Source organism: Globicephala melas, chromosome 2 (genome assembly GCF_963455315.2).
Source record: "Globicephala melas chromosome 2, mGloMel1.2, whole genome shotgun sequence".
NCBI lineage: Eukaryota > Metazoa > Chordata > Mammalia > Artiodactyla > Delphinidae > Globicephala > Globicephala melas.
In genome coordinates, this window is record NC_083315.2 from 149,989,854 (window position 1) to 150,005,164 (window position 15,311).

A 15,311-nucleotide genomic window follows, 5' to 3' on the forward strand; every position below is an offset into this window, starting at 1 on the left:
GAATGTGCCTCGTATGACGGGCATCTAGATGCCCACTCTCACGTGGGTGCACTGCACACTACAGGGCTACCCCACGCACTGCTCCCTACTGTGTGCCCTTTCCAGATCTATACCTGACACCTCCACTCAGCTACTGTCCCAACCCTAGGTCCACAGCCTCGAGCCTCTGGGGTTTCCTCATCTGCACGTATCCCTCTTGGGAGAACACGGGAAAGGAGGCTCGTGGCCATTCACCTTCCCCTATGTCCCCCTGGAAACTCCCGCTGGAGGTGCTGAGGTGTCCCCTCTCCCCATCCTCTGTTACTCACTATTCAGTTCTCCATTCCTCCAACTCCCAGCCAGCTAGCACATGGGCTAATCTGAATGACAAATCCAGCTCCAGGGAGACGAGAAGGGGCCAGCAACCCAGGTCTCTGGTGACCTCCCCTCCTTCTCTCTCCTTTCCCCCTCCCTGGTCCTCCGCTTATGGAGACTGAGGAAGGGGATGCTGGGTGATGTTTGAGCCTAGCAGGATTACTTCAGCCATCTCTTAATAAATCCTGTAGGCAGATGTGTCCAGCCCCAAATTGCTTCTTCTTTGTTTTAGAGTGTGGGATACTCAAGACCCCTTTTTCCTAAGTTATGGTCCAGTCTCCAATTTGAAAAAGAATAAAGTCCACCCAACATCCTTATTGGACCACGATTATGGTCTGTCTCTCCACTAAATACAAGATCCATGAGAGCAGGTCCTGGGAGTTTTATTTCCCACTGAGTCCTTGGGGCCTAGGACAGTGTCAGGTACACAGGTGGGGCTCCACAAATATATAAAGAGCAAAGGAAAAGGGCCCTCTAGGTCCTAAATGATTTGAAAGGACGACCAGTGTAGTCAGGTGGACAGTCAGCTCCTTTCCTACTGACTCCTGCTGTGAGGCTCTGGCCCGGATGCAGACTTCTGCTTCTGGCCTCTGGATGCTCCCCTGGTCTCTGTCTAGTTCTCTACAGAGGTGGCTGGTCTGGGTGGGGAGGCAGACCTCCATGTGGGTGACTTGTGAATCTGAGAGCCTTGGAGATGCTGCAAGGGCTGCGGTAGGGTCCCTGGGGCCACATCAGAGCCTAAGGGGGAGGGGTGCTCTTCTCAGTTCTCAGTCTGTCGGAGGCAACGGCTCAGAATGCGTACAGCCCAAGAGTGGAGACGCTGGAGAGAAAGTGCGTTTTTTTTGCAAAGCGTGTCCCCCGGGGCTGGCCCACCCCTACTCTGTGATCACCAGCCAGAAGCACATTCTGACCAGACTGTCCTCCAGGGGGGCCCAGGCCTCGGTGAACAGACCACCAAGGGCCTCAGCAGGGCCTCCCCACTCCACCTACCTCACTGGAGGTCCGTGGCTTCCTTCCAAAGCCTGGGGCGGGCCCCTGCCCCCGGGCCTTGTGGCTTTGTCTGAGCAGCCTGCAATTAGAGAGAACAGGGAGCTCCCCTTCCCAAAACACAACAGGAAAACAAACACATCTTGTGGGTCAAAGGCAGAAGGGAATCAGAGAGTAAGTGTATGGGATTGAAAAAAGAAAAAACATTTTTTTCTCATTTCATGCCAAGGTGTTCAGGAGGAAGACAGAGGAAGACAGGAGGTCAAAGGAGGAAGAGATCAGGCAGCATCTGCCAATCCCTGCGTTCAGCAGCCAGCGTGGGTTGGAGGTGGTGCAGTTCAGTCCCCCAGGGCCACAGTCTGTGGCACCTGGGAGCCCCCATTCACTCAGGGTCCAGAGGGTCGGGCACTGGGCTGGGTATAGGGTGGCCCTGGCGGGGAGAGGAAGGGGACTGTGCTCTTGAATTTGAGGGTGATCGGGGTGGCTGGGGTCAGGGCCTCCCAAGTTTGGGGCCAAGCCTCCATCCTGGGAACCCCTCATTACGGGAGGAGTGGGCCTCAGGGTCGTGCCTAAAGCACCTGGGAGAAGATGCCCCAGGGAGCTGCAGCAACAGGCTCGAGCTACCCCCGGGGAGCCCTGGAGCCCACGGTCCCTTTACTTCTGTCCTGCTTCCATGTCCTGCTATTGCCCGCTGCTCTGGCCGACACACTCCCCTGGAAAGCTGTTTCCAGACTAAAATACTTTATTCAAGAGAATCTGGCTTGGTGGTCAAACAGCCACGCGGGGGCAGCTCGCTCCATGTCCAGCCTGGGGCCACTCTTTGCCTGTGTCCCTGGGAGGGGCAGGATGGTGACGCCTTAGCCGTAAAGAACAATGTCCCAGCACAAGCAGTGGCAAGATGTGAGGCCAGACCTAGGGGACAAGGAGTGGCCAAGGCCCCCAGGCAACCACTGTTCTCCACAGCTGAATGTTCTGATCTCCAGGGGTAGAGCTGCTGCCAGGAAGAGGGTGCAGAGCTGCTGCCTGCTCACTCTCCCAGCAGGGCCAGTGGGAGCAGGCTTCTCCACTCCCACCCCAGCCAGGAGCTCCCCCAGCAAGGGCTGCTGGTCCATGCGGAGCCCAAGGCCGGGGGGCAGGCGGTGGGTCTCCAGTCCTTCCCTCTCCAGCCCCCTGGTGACCCCCGGAGCCTCTGGGGCCTGGCCTGCCCCTCACAAAGCCACACGTCTTGCTTCTTCCCAAGCTGAAGCCACATGGGTCTGTCTTCTGTCTTTCTCTCACGTTCTGTTTAAGGCACTGAATTCCTGAGGGTCCTGTCCCTCCCTGCCCCTCCTCTTGGAGGGAGTGAGTCATTCAGCAGGGATACAATTGGCTAATAAATAGAGGGCAGGTGCCAGCAGGGAGGTAACTGAGAGTGGGACGGTAATAAATACACGAGCTGGGTGTGGGGTCTCTCTCCTCCGAGGGGCTGGTTACCTCCGGGGAACAGTATCGCCGCACCTGCCAGAGATCAGACACAGAAAGGGGGTATCAGCCCAGTGTGGAGGGTGGGGTCCCTCCTATGGGAGGGGGGACAAACCCAGAGGGGAAGCTTGGACAGGGAGCATGGGAAGCCTGGATCTCTGCTTGCACGAGGCCAAGAAGCATCTAGGAGCTACCCCTCACCAAGCACGCACCCAGGTGCCCAGCCCCGCGCTAAGCACTCTCTCGTTTACCCTTAAAAATATCCCATGAGTAAGGCACTATCATCCTTTTGCAGATGAGGAAACTGAGGCTCAGAGAGGTTAAGAAACTTGCCCAAGGTCACACAGCTAGTCAGAGACGAAGTCTACTTTGAACGCAATTTGGCTCCATGCACCAATGCCTTTGCTTACTCTGGGACAGCAGTCTTCAAATGAGGATATGGGAACCCCTAGGTGTACGTGAAGGTTTTCCAAGGTGTATGTACTGATGGTTTTAAAGAAATTCGTTTTCAGCCTTCCCATGTACTCTGCCTGAAAACTGTCTGCATGAGAGGTCCGCTTCCCCCATCTTCTCCACCTGAGGTCTGCTTCCCACCATCTTGTTCCCAGTTGCCCTTCTCCCTTAGGAAGGAAGGAAGCATCTTGTCCATTCTAAATCCTGTTACCGTACTTTTCCCCAAGGTAAGAAGGATTCGAGGGGACACTGAATAAAATAACCATCTGAGACATTGTTGTAGGCGTTGAGAAAGGAAATATGGTGACTGACTGGGTAAGCAAGCATTTTGCAAGTGGGGTGGTTTCCAAGTCTGCTTTCAACAAAATTGAAGAACAGCTTAACCAAATTGTCAGTTAATCTGTCATGAGAAGTAATTTTTGTAGCAGATCACCTTGAGGTTTTTGGCAAACAACTTGGAAGGAGTTCAAGTGATTGAGTGACTTCCAGTCCCATTTACCTGTTTATGTGAACATGGTTTTTCAGTCTTTTCATCTATAAAAAACGATGCACAGGAATGGGATTACTATTGAATCCTGCCTCAATCTGGCAGGAGGTAACATTCGTTACTGAGTTCATTAACTAATTGAAAAGAAGTAGCTGCATCCATCTCATTGAGGTGCATTCCCAATAAGATGGGTTGTACTTCTGCGTTTAGCATCTAGTAAAATATGATGTATTTGTGCTGTTTTGATCAGTTGCTACTGATAATAATTATTGTGATAATTCATTCCAAGAGAAAATTGAATTTCGAGTTTTCTGCTCACAGAAAATTTAAAATAATTCAAACCATTGTTGTGGCAGATAAATATGACAAGGTGATAAATAAAAGACATTTGAATATTAAAAAAAATACTACATTAGGCTGAAATTCTGTGGGGAAAGTAAAGTGGAAAGACAAGTTCAAGGAAAAAAGAAGCAATGGAAATATTCAACTATCAAAGGAGAGCGTTCATGTATTTTTTTTGTTGCTGTTGTTCAGTTTTTTTAAGAGTGGATGATGGTATTAAATTAGGATGGCTTATTCCACAGGATACATTTGGAGAGTGATATAATGGCTTTATATTAAAATATTAATATTCATGATCGGCCAGAAGTTACATCCTTTGCAACTATTTACAATTTTGATGAAAAAGTTCAATGTCAACTTAAAAGTGAACAAGGGAGCACGTGAGTTTTTGAATTTCTTTCAAGAGATTCCCGAATGAAACGTTTGAAGACTGCTGCCCTAGCAGATAGAGGACAGGCCGCTTTCCATCTGGGGCTGCCCAGCTGGGGAGCCCCGCACTGACTACACTGCCAGCTCCTCCCCCAGTCGCTGCTTGGGCCCAGGGGAGAAATTAGTGCCATGTGCCTGCAGAGGACCCACCCAGAATCCTCCCCAGCATCCCTATCTTCACAGAGTGGGGTGGAGGTCTCCGCTCGTGCAGGGTTGGGCTCATGGGGTAGGACTTGGCCAGCCCCAGTCCCATGGCATGAAATGATTTCCTGAGTCCTGTTGGTGGAAGGAGACAGGCCCTGAAGGAGAACCGTGGTGTGACTGAGTTACTGTGCATGATGAAATCCTTTATTTTTACTCTTTACTCTCACAGATTTGGGTTTTCCCTTCTCTAATCCTGCTCTCCCAACACTCAGGCTTGGACTCCAGCCTAGTCCTCCGGATGTGAAGCCAAATGGGCAGGTAACATGGAGAGGGAAAGGGAAGCGAGTGGACCCCAAGGCTCCCTGGGAGGGTGGAAGAAATATTGGTCTGGGAGCCGGTGAGGGGCTACACCTTCCCCAGGGCCACCAGGAGGTAGCCCTGGCTGAGTGTTTGGACGTTTTAGCACTAGAATGTAAGCCCTGTAAGAGCAGGAAGCTTGTTGGTTTGCCCACTGACGTACCTGGCACACAGTAAGTGCTTAGTAAATGTAGACCGACTGAATGCTTGGTGGACCCCCTGACCCCTCATTCTACACACAGAGAAAAACTTGGCTCAGAGAGGTGACGTGACCTGCTCAAGGCCACACAGAAACTTAGAGCTAAGCCAGGACAAGAAGCAAGGCTTCCTGGTTCCTGTCCTGGTTCACCTGAGGCTTCCTAGGCCCTAGAATCTCTAGGTTGTGGCCCCCGACCACTGGCTTTGTCCCTCCCCGACCACTGACCCTGCTGGCAGGGTTGGGCTCCCCTCTGGCCCAGCCTCCTTGCCATCCCTGGGCCCCCCGCGCACTCACAGGTGGCAGTCTGTGTGTCTCTGCTTCTCTCTCTTCCTCTTCCCCCTGCCCTTGGGTCTCCTCCTGTAATAAGCCAAAAGCGTCAGGACAGAGTGGCTGGGGACCCCCATGCTAGGACAGGGGCTGGCAGGCCTGAGAACAGCCCGGTGCCCCAGCCAGGCTGCTTACCTTTCTGGCTTCATCTTCTCCCGCAGAGGCCTGGGAAAACAGAGAGGAGCAGGGGAGAATCAGGAAAGCAGTAAGCGGGGGCTCCCTGCCCCGCTAAGCCCCCTCGGACATCACCGGCGCTGGTCCTGTAGTTGGCACTGAAGCCACTAGGGGGTAGCATGGAGCTAGTTAGGGAGAGATGCCCAGAGGCCTTGGGGCTTCCGCTCCCACTCTAGCCCCTGGTGACCCCACCAAGAGAGGTGTGAATGCCCTCTTGGGGGTCCTCTCCACACCCTCTGCTCTCCTCTGCCTCTTGGCATCAAATCTGGGGAATGAGTCTGCTCTCTGCTGCCTTTCTCTGTTCACTTCCTTCCCTCGCATCTGCCCTTCCTTCCTGGGCGCCCTCTGGGAGTTTCCTCGCTGACAGTGAATGAGGCGCAAGGCCACCTGTCAGGTGGACATCGCGCCACCCCCCACCCTGAGGATGTGTGACGGTGCAGGCAACATCAGGGGGCCAGGGTGAAGGGTGGGGTGAGGGGAGCTGATTGAACGCCCCACAGTCACCAGGCTTGTCCTGGCTCTGCCTCCGGGCGCTGTGGCTGTTGACCCAGAAGAGAGAAGAAAGGTGGCCCTGTTGCCCAGCCCTCTGGAAGGGGACAGGGCCTCAGTCTCCCCTGGGAGCCAGAGTGGGGGCATGGGGCAGCGCAGCGACAGCAAGCTTTGAGGTCAGGGAAGACTCCCTAGGCTGGCCATCTCCCTTGGGAGCCAGGGCAGGGTACCAGCGCCTCCTGGGACTGCCTGGTCGTGTCTCTGCCATCTGGGACCAGTCAGAGACACTCTTGGACCCTCAGTCTTCTCATCTGTCTGCCCCAACAGAGAGGCTGTGAGGGCAAAGGTGATGTGGAAGGTGAAAGGTCACTGTCAAGCACTGTGCCCGGGAGGGTTTGTTACTGAACTGTTGTTATATGGCCAAGCCCTGGCAAGGGGGGACAGGAGGAAACAGATTGGGGCAGGGCCTCTAACAGTGGTACAGATCCAAAAGGGGTGGCCAGAGCCCAGGACAGTAGGCAGGACCAAGCCCAGGGCAGTACCGGGGCTCCTGGAGAGTGTGGTAACGGCCACGAGAGGTAGCAAGAAAAAGGGCAAGCTTAGGGGTTAGACAGGCTGGGGTCCACTCACTAGCTGTGGCAAATCATGTAACCATAGCAAGCCTCAGTTTCTTCATCCGTAAAATGGGACGACAATGGTACCTATCTCCTAGGGTTGTTAGGCGAGCTGGGACTTGGTCTCTCTTGCTCACCACTGTATCCCAAGGAGCTGGGACAGTGCCTAGCATACAGTCGGTGCTCAATGGATGTTTATTGAATAAATGAGAAAACACAGTCAGGTGCCTAATGCGTGGCGAGGCACAGAGGAGATGCACCATAAATGGTGGTCCTCCCCCTCCTCCTGCCCCAGGATAGGGCTCAGGACCTCTTGTCTGGTGTCTCCATCCATGGCCCAGGGGTACCAGGAGAGCACCTGAGCCCATTTCTCTCTTCCCTGTGCCCGGTTGGCAGTGCCAGGCCTGCTGCTCCTGGTAACTAGTGCTCAGAGTACCCTGGGCGCCAGCAGCAAGATGTGCTGGTGACAGGCTCTCCCGGGTGGGGGAGCGACTTTAAAGAAAGCTCCTTCCCTCTGCCCCTCCCTCCCACCAGGGCTTGTCCGTCTCTGCGCGCCTCAGCCAGTTGACCCCTCCCGTGGGCACCAGCCTGGCCTAGAACTAAGTCCAGTCACTTCTTCCAGGGCCGTGGCAGCTGCCTCCCAGCTTGAGGAGGGAGATGGCGTGCCCTGAGCCTGGCAAGTTTGGGAGGGACCCTGGCTCCCTCCATCCCTGTGGTTTCTCAGCAGCTGTAGTCCAGCTGCTGGGGCCAGCTCCCTGGGCAAAACCGGCTGATGGGGAGACACAAGCAGCTGCCACTGGTCGCCGATTTCCCTGGTCTCCCTCAACTAGGAAGCAGGGACGGGCAGCCCCTGGCTGAAGCTGCCAGGCTCGTGGGGGCTGTCCCTGCCACACCCGAGGACCCACCTGCACTCGCAGCGCACATGCTGAGAGAACGTCAGCTCCACGTAGGAGGGCCGGTCCCCAGAGCGGATCTTCAGGAGCTGAGGGGAGAGGAAGGTTGGGTGACTGGATTGGGGGCGGCCTGGGGTTTCCAATACTCCCTCCAGCCTCCCCTTGCATGAGGACCAGGCTCCCTATTTCCCACCAGCCTTTGGACTACACACCCTCATTTCGCTTTGAGTGTGGGGCAAATAGCCCTCCCGCCTGCATGTGGAGCTGAGGGAGGCCCCTGTCCCTCCCGTCCCAGGGCCACCAGCATAGCAATAGTGTAGGAAGGGGGTCCCTGCTCTGGAGGCAGCGAGACCTATGTTCAAAGCTTGGCTCTTCCACCTGCTGAGCAAGTGAAATAACATCTCTGAACCTCAGGTTCCTCATCTGTGAAATGGGAATATCACTTAGCTCCAAGGATCGAATGTTGAGGTAACATTTCTGAAGCACCTAGCATAGCGCTTGGCATTATTCAACTAGTGCTCAAAAAACCACTGTAGGTGTGAGTGTGTAAGAAAGCTCAGGGCGTGAAATGCCAAATGTCCCTGGTATAAACAGGGACATCTTGAATCCGAACAGATTTCTTTTCCAACCTCAACCAGATATCCTAGGTCCTGGGGCAGGGCTAAGCCAGAGGCTGAGAAAGCTGGTAAGGGAGGAGGTGAGGGGGCTCAAAGCTGGGGCAGGGGTTCAGGAAGGAGGGGCACTGTGGTAAGAGGATAGGCCTGGGCGTAAGTCCCAGTCCTGTGACCCTGGCCTGCCCTCCTTCCCTCCCGGGCCCCCTCGGGGGCAGGTTCTGTGGCCCTCTGAGCAGCATGTGGACAGAGGGGCAGGCCCGGACACGAGGAGGAGAGCCCGCTTACCTGCATGGTGACATTGACCGTCTCCACTGGAACACAGTGCAGGTTCTCATCGCCACAGCAGCCCGTGCAGCGCAGCAGGGAGACGCAGGACGGGCTGAACATGTGCTCAACCTCGCCGGGGTACTCAGACACGATGTCCACCAGCCTCTCCAGGGCCCGGCAGTAGCTACGGCCCCACACTTCCTGGAAGGGCACCACTGCGAGGAGGCACAGACAGCTGCGTCAGGCCAGGAGGGGCCTGCTCCTTGAAGCCTAGGCCCTGCGGGTCCTCCCAGGTTCAGCCCACACCCCCTCCTCCAGGAAGCCCCCTGCCTATGTGAGCTCCCCTGGCTCTGAACTCCTGATGTGATCCCTCTGGGATGACAGCTGGACCTCCAACCCGTCTGCCGGATGGAAATCCCAGTGGAACGGAATTTCTCAGTGTCTTGAGCTCTCAGCTCTATTCTCAAGTCAGGGGCCGCATCTGCCTCGGTGCCTTGAAGCTTCGAGGAGCGTGCTCTGGCAGCTCCCCAGGCCCTCTGGATCTTTCTTAGCCCTGACCTGGTGCTTCCTCAGTCTTGGGGAATTGGCAGAAAACAGTCAGTTCTGCAAGACTGGCTTGCAGAGTCCCACAGGGAGGGTTAGCCTTCCCCTTAGTCCTTGTTTCCTGCCCACACTGGGCCAGCTCCTCTGCCTGGTGGCCAAGACTGCAGTCAGCAACATGCCCCATTCCCGTGCTCCATTTCGGTCAGGCCACCCTCGTGAGAGCTCGGGGCCACATCATCCTAATTCCCACTTGAGGTCCATGCTCCTTGCCCCCTTCTCGTTTCTAACCAAATAAAGCCCACTTCCCACTTCCCCAGGCCCGCCTCCCTTCCTCCTCTCCGAAGCCTTCTCCTACTTGTCCAGCGTGAACAGATGTTCCTTTTTTGAGCATAACTCAGCCCCAAGGGCTTGCCTTATCTCCGTCACTGGTGGCTCTTATCTTTTTTACAAGCAAGTTGAGGATCCTTGAAGACACGGACCCAAGCACCCAGTAAACACAGGCTAAGTAATTACTGATTGATTAGATGAGAATTCACTGAAGGTTATCAGGGACATCCCTGACCCCCACGATGTCCTGGTGGTCTTGACCAGGAACTTCTGCGGGCTGATCTGGAGTCTCTCAAAAGACGTTGCTCCTTCAGGGGAGGGCCTGGGGCCTGGTCCCAAACAGAGGCTCACAGGAAGTGAGTAGCCAGAGCCAGGAGACCTGGCTTCTAGTCCTGGCCCTACACTGGCTGTGTGACCTTGGGGCGGTCACTTCACCTTTCTGGGTATATCAGTTTCCTCAGCTGAGGAAAAAGAAGAAGGTTGGGAATAGATGGTTGCTAAGGGCTCTCCCAGATCTGACAGGCAGTCTGTGATTCTGTGCACACAACGCAGCCCAGCTGTGAGACCGTGAGCAGAGACACATCTCCAGTCCTGGGTCATCCTGCTCTGTACCTGGTGGTCATCCTCAGCTGGTGGGGGAGGACAGGGAAGCTGGGCCACCTGGGGACGCTGCAGCCTCTGCCCTAGGGCAATGGCCTCTCCTAGCAGCCCCTCACTACCTTCCATGTCCCTTCCTAGGAGGCAGAAGGGGCTGAAGTCCATTCTACTGAGCCTACGAGGACGTGAGTCTCAGGGTAATCTCAGAGGAAAAATAAACTTCAGCCCTAGCAGAGGCCCTCGGGAAAGGCTGCAAGCCGGTGGAAAATACCCAAGAGGCAGTGTGTCCACGTGGAGCTGGCTGAAGCGGCCACAGAGCAATAAACTGTGCTTATCTGAGCGTCTGCTGCTCCATTCTGCCCTGTCTGCTTAGGGGGCACTGGGGCTGGGCCCAGGGATGGGAGGGAGACCAGAGACCTCCCTGATCCTGCCTCTCCAGGCCACTGGGTCACTCTCCCTGGACCCAAGTGGGAAACAAGGCCCTCTCCTCCAGGTCGTTCCAAAGCCCCAGGGAAGCCAGCCTTTGCAGGGAGAGGTCAGAGGAGCACCTCCCTATTATAACTCTATGAGTGCGTGTTTAGTCTAAAACCTTCATAAGCACTACACAACTCTGAACATTTAATCTCTGCCTCGGAAAACATAAATAACAGCAGAGGGATAGCCAGCTGCCAAAGTGCCACAGAAGGTTCAGGGTCCTGCCCCGGGACCAGCCATCAGGGAGGGGGAGAGCAGCAGAGAAGGGGCACCCCGTCCCCCTACCATCCTGCAAGCAAACTCCACCCAGCTGGGCCATGGGGCCACCGCCAGGTTAAGCAGAGCCGCAGGGCCTAGGAGGCAGAAGGGATTTCCTTTCCCCTCATCCACCAGGCAGACTGCGGCAACAGGACCCAGGCTCCGGGGCCCTGAAGCCCACCGCTTTCTGGGCCTCATGGCCGGATGGTGTTGGGAGAGGGCTGAGAAGGAGGTGGGCTGGGCCTGGTTTACCTGGCAGACACCAGGAAAGGGGGCAGCTCATTCCTGGGGCTGCTGTCTGGGTGTGTGGGAGAAACAGAGGGGGCTGGGCGAGGGGCTGGCTGAGGGAGTGCTGTGACCGCCCCCAGCTGTGGGCTGAGCCCCTCGGCAAAGAGCTCTGCTCAGCTGCTCCTGAGGGCAGCCCCAGACCTGCTCAGAGGCCGGGGTGCGGGGAGAGGAACAGGAGGCTGTGGCCGAGGCAGGCGCCTGGCTGCTCCCGGGGCCAAAAAGTGGGCTCTCGGCTCTCTTGCCAGCCCCTGGGTGAGCCTCCCGTCTGGCTCCAGCTGCCTACCACCCAGGACAGAGGAGACCCCAGATGGGAAGTGTTTCATCCTGAGAGCAAGCTCCGGGGGGGGGGGGCACTGGGAGGGTGGGGGGACCGGGTTGGGCAGAGCCACTGGCCACCAGCCCGAGCCCAGCAGGTATCCTCTTGGTGGTCACCGGTGGGGCACACACCCAGCCTGCGGCAGGGGACACCCTGCTCAATGCCTGCTCAGCTGTGAGCCGTGGGGAGGCTCGGTGCCACGCGCTCCAGCTCTGTCACATGCACTGAAGAGTGTCCAAGGCTTTAGGTGACCCCAAGGGCCTCTGTGAGCCTCAGAGCCTTCATCTATAAAACGTGGAGAATACGAGTGCCTTCCTAGTTCACAGCTTGTGGCACAGAGTTATAGTAAATGCCTGATAATATTACCATGAGTAGTAATAGTAAAAAATCAACGTCTGCGGCTGCAAAGCACAGACCATTCTGTCTCTTGTCTGGTGTTAGGAGGGGATGGCATTTTCAGGATTTTGATAACTGGGGTCCAAAGCTCTTTCCCTGGTCATGATACAGGCTCCCTAATTGATCAGGATGACAGGTGAGCTGTCCTAATGGATCGACACTTCCCGGGTCCCTCCTCACTCGGGTCCCTGGGAGAAATATACTCCTGTGTCTCCTCCATGGAGTCAGAGAATCCTACAATCTGAGAAAAAGAACCTTAGATATCATGTAGTTTAATGCTCCCATTTTATAGATGATGAAACTGAGGCTCAGACTTCCTTGATAGCTGTTATCTGAAATATACTAAAAGCATCAAAAAGGCCATGGGGTGGAGGTAGGTGATGGGTCTCTCTCCAAATCCCAGAGAGCATAAAATTGTGCCAATCCCAGAGGGCAAGCAGGGGGAGGGAGAGGATATCAATGAAATCAACGTCTGCTACCACCCCCACCTTCTCAGTGCCCAAGGGGCCTGGGACTCAGCCGTCAGAGCATGGTCAGGCCCAGGAGAGGCTGGCTACAGGCAGTAGAGGGAGGGTGTTCCCAGCTCACAGAGGTCACCACGCGTGTGCATGTGCATGTCCTTACATGCTCCCTTTCTTCCGTGGAAAGTGGTGTGTGGCCTGGCTGCACGTCTTGGAGAGGCAGGGAGGGAGGGGCAAGGCAGGGGGCCTGGCATGGGCCTCCTGCCTTCTGCACGTATGTCTCTTAGGCAAATTGTCTCACCCTTTGAAGATTCCCTCTTGATACAACCCTGGATGGGGAGTGCCGGGGCCAGGGAAGGCACAACTCATTCTGTCTGTTTGTAATCAATGGAAAGGCCTCGTCAGGTCCCTGAAGCTCCTCCAGGGCTGGCTACTGGGAAGGTCCTCTTGCCCCTCCCTGGTCCTCTTGACTGCTGGACCACTGCATCCAGCTCACAGACCCCCAGCCTGGCCCTTGGCACTCATTGCCTGCACTGCCCTCAAAGACCCCATCTGCCCCCCTTACATCATGCTGGGAAGGGGCTCTGATGAACCCCAACCTGACGAATCCTGGGTAAACGGGCCCCAGCCCTGCTCTCTGTGCGCCGGGTGACCCTGGCCCAGGAAGACACCTCTCTAGGCCTCTGGGTCACAATGGGGGGATCTCTCAGGCCCTGCCAACTCTGTCGGCCAGGGCGTCAGCCAGTTTGCAGACTCTCCCCAGCTCAGTATCAGCCTGCACCCACCCTTCCCAACCCTTCCCATCCTCTGCAGAGGCCCAGGAGGTGAGGACTTGGCGAGCTGTGCACCAGCCCCTCCAGCCCCGCCCCCGCCCCCTGGGCCCAGGCAGCTTACCTTCCACCTCTGATGAGCCGTTCGCAGCAGACAAGGCCCACTGCTGTGGACAGAAAGGTGCAGAGATGAGGGGGACCACCTTGGGCCTCTGCGCTCTGGGGCCCAGTGTGTCGGTAAGATCATAGAGGCCCCTCTGACTCTGAGCTCCTTCCCACCCGCTGCACACACTCTGCCCTGTCTCACGGCTGGCTCCTTCCAGGTTCAACGAGAAAAACTCAAGGGACCCTGGGTGGGTCCCGTGGATCCCACCCCGTCTCTGGCCTCAGTTTCCTCATTTAGAAAGGGTGGGAGGCTGGAAGCTTTTGGAGACCCTTTGCCTGCTCTGTCCCAAAGATCTGGCGATCCTTTGGGGTCTCCCTTCTACCCAGCCCCCAGGCAGCCCTGCTGGGCCCTGTGCAGCTCGCCTTGGCTGGGTGCCAGAGCCCAGGGGGAGGCGATCAGCTGGTGAGAGCCGAGGTGCTGGAGCGGGTGGCGCCAGGAGCCGGTGCTGCCGGTAAAGTGACACCTCTGACCAGCCCTGCAGCAGGCAAGCGGGCGGCGGGTGGCGGGTGGTATGGCCCTTCCGCCCCGTGGAACTGCCCAGCCCACCCACTTCTGGGCTGGGGCTCGGGACTCCCAGGGCAGTGGGACAGCGCAGTGGGAAGGGAGCTCATTGGCTTTGTCAGGATTTCGCTGCCCAAGCTGGCTCACAGCCAGACTCACCCAGCTCCTGGGAAAAGGGCCCTGCTCACTTCCCCAGGCCCTGCACTCAGGACCTCCAGCTGCCCATCCGGGAGAGAGGGCACAGCAGTGGGACCCTTGTCTTGCCCCCAGCCCACCCAGGAGGCCTGGGCTCAGCCTGGAGCCTTGGTGGGGGCAGGGCCCAGCCTCCCCACCAGTAGTCTTTTCAGCCGGCTTTCCCTCCACCAGGCCAGGTCAGAGGTCCTGGGGGCGCCTGCCTGGTCACAGGGCCTCGACCCTGACCACAAGGCCAGGGACCCGCCTGGGATTAGTGGAGAGATGCTTTTAGCAAAGCCACCAGGGCTCCAGGGGCCAGACAGGAAACCTCCCTCCCTTCCCTGTGGCTTCCCTGCCCCCGCCAAGACAGACCCCGGAGCTGAGGTCTGGGACAGCCCAGCCTGCGGACTCCTCCCAGACGACGTGGTCCAGCCTGGCTCGTGGGAAGTGTGTGGACATCCTTGGAAGTGCTGCTCCCGGGAGTGGGTCTGTGAGTTCAGAGCCCCCTGTTCCCAGTGCTGGGGGTGGGAAGATTAGGGAAGCCAGGCTGGGGCGTGGGGGTCTTACCTGGGGGGGCACAGCAGGCAGGGCCAGCCCAGCCAGGAGCTGCAGGAAGCAAGTGAACAGCCTCATGGCAGGCATCTTCTCAGACGTACCAAGCCAGGGGGCTCCAAGGGAAAACCACCATGCTCGTACCCCGGGGGAGCCCCTGGCACAGGAGGACAGGAGCTGAATGGGGGGCTGGGTGCCCCCCCTCACTGCTGCCCCGAGGTCCCTGTCGGTGGCCCGAGCATCCTCTAGAAGCCCTGGGGATTCTGGAGCCCGCAGGTAAGGCTGCGGCTGGGGCACCTGGTGCGGAGGGCCCGGCAGGGCCGGTCGGTGTGGGGCAGGCGGGTCCCTGAGGAGGGTCCGTCGGGCGCCCGGCGCGACCCCAGGTCCTCTCGTGGCTGGCGAGTGAAGATGCAGCTTCTTCCTCAGACAGCAGCTCCCTTCTGGGACTGAAGCTTGTCGGCCGCTGGGTTTCAGGGCCCGCGAGTGGGGGCGGGGCTGCAGGCCCGCCCCGCCCACCGCCGACGAGGCTCCAGACCCGAGTCCTAGGGAGCGGCCGGGCGCCGCGCGGGGCCAGAGGCCGGGCGGGCGGCGCGGACCTGAGCGAGCTCGGGCGGCAGTGCGTGGAAGGGGCCCTCCAGACGCGGGCTTCACCGCCCGGCGGAGCCCAGCCCGCAGCTTCTCCCGGGACGCTCGGAGCCTGCTGCCCGGGGCGCCGGCTGAGCCAGGCAGCGCCCAGTGCTGGCCCAGGAGAGGGGCCCCCAGCTTGGCTCCGGCTCTTCCAGGCCGGCCACCTTGGGCGGGGGCAGCAAGGTGTGGAGCCCAACGCCTGCGAACAAGGCTCCTGACATTAGGCCTCTGCAGAGATGCAGCTCCAGACCCCCAGGAAGGCAGTGATTT

General features: G+C 57.7%; 1 protein-coding gene across 3 annotated transcripts; it reads right to left on the minus strand.

Moving 5' to 3' along the window:
* Window positions 1–1,369: 1,369 nt before the first annotated feature.
* Window positions 1,370–14,843, minus strand: PGF (placental growth factor). Of its 3 annotated transcripts, none has more exons than XM_070044998.1 (7): window positions 14,430–14,843; window positions 13,146–13,185; window positions 8,610–8,806; window positions 7,723–7,799; window positions 5,676–5,705; window positions 5,508–5,570; window positions 1,370–2,838 (listed from the first exon to the last, which is right to left on the minus strand). In XM_070044998.1, exons 1-7 carry the CDS (start codon window positions 14,502–14,504, stop codon window positions 2,811–2,813), a joined length of 510 nt encoding a protein of 169 aa, XP_069901099.1. In that variant the 5' UTR covers window positions 14,505–14,843; the 3' UTR covers window positions 1,370–2,810. The 3 variants fall into 3 exon arrangements, with proteins under 3 accessions (XP_069901099.1, XP_030687627.1, XP_030687629.1); XM_030831767.2 differs by having other exon boundaries at window positions 13,146–13,188; XM_030831769.2 differs by lacking the exon at window positions 5,508–5,570 and having other exon boundaries at window positions 13,146–13,188.
* Between the last annotated feature and the right edge of the window lie 468 nt (window positions 14,844–15,311).

Coding starts and splice junctions, on each gene's coding strand:
- PGF (XM_030831767.2), bottom strand. CDS start 14,504: ATGCCTGCCATGAGGCTGTTCACTTGCTTCCTGCAGCTCCTGGCTGGG. Junction 13,189..14,429: donor TGCCTGCTGTGCCCCCCCAG/GTAAGACCCCCA, acceptor TTCTGTCCACAG/CAGTGGGCCTTGTCTGCTGC. Junction 5,706..7,722: donor CATGTGCGCTGCGAGTGCAG/GTGGGTCCTCGG, acceptor CTGTTTTCCCAG/GCCTCTGCGGGAGAAGATGA.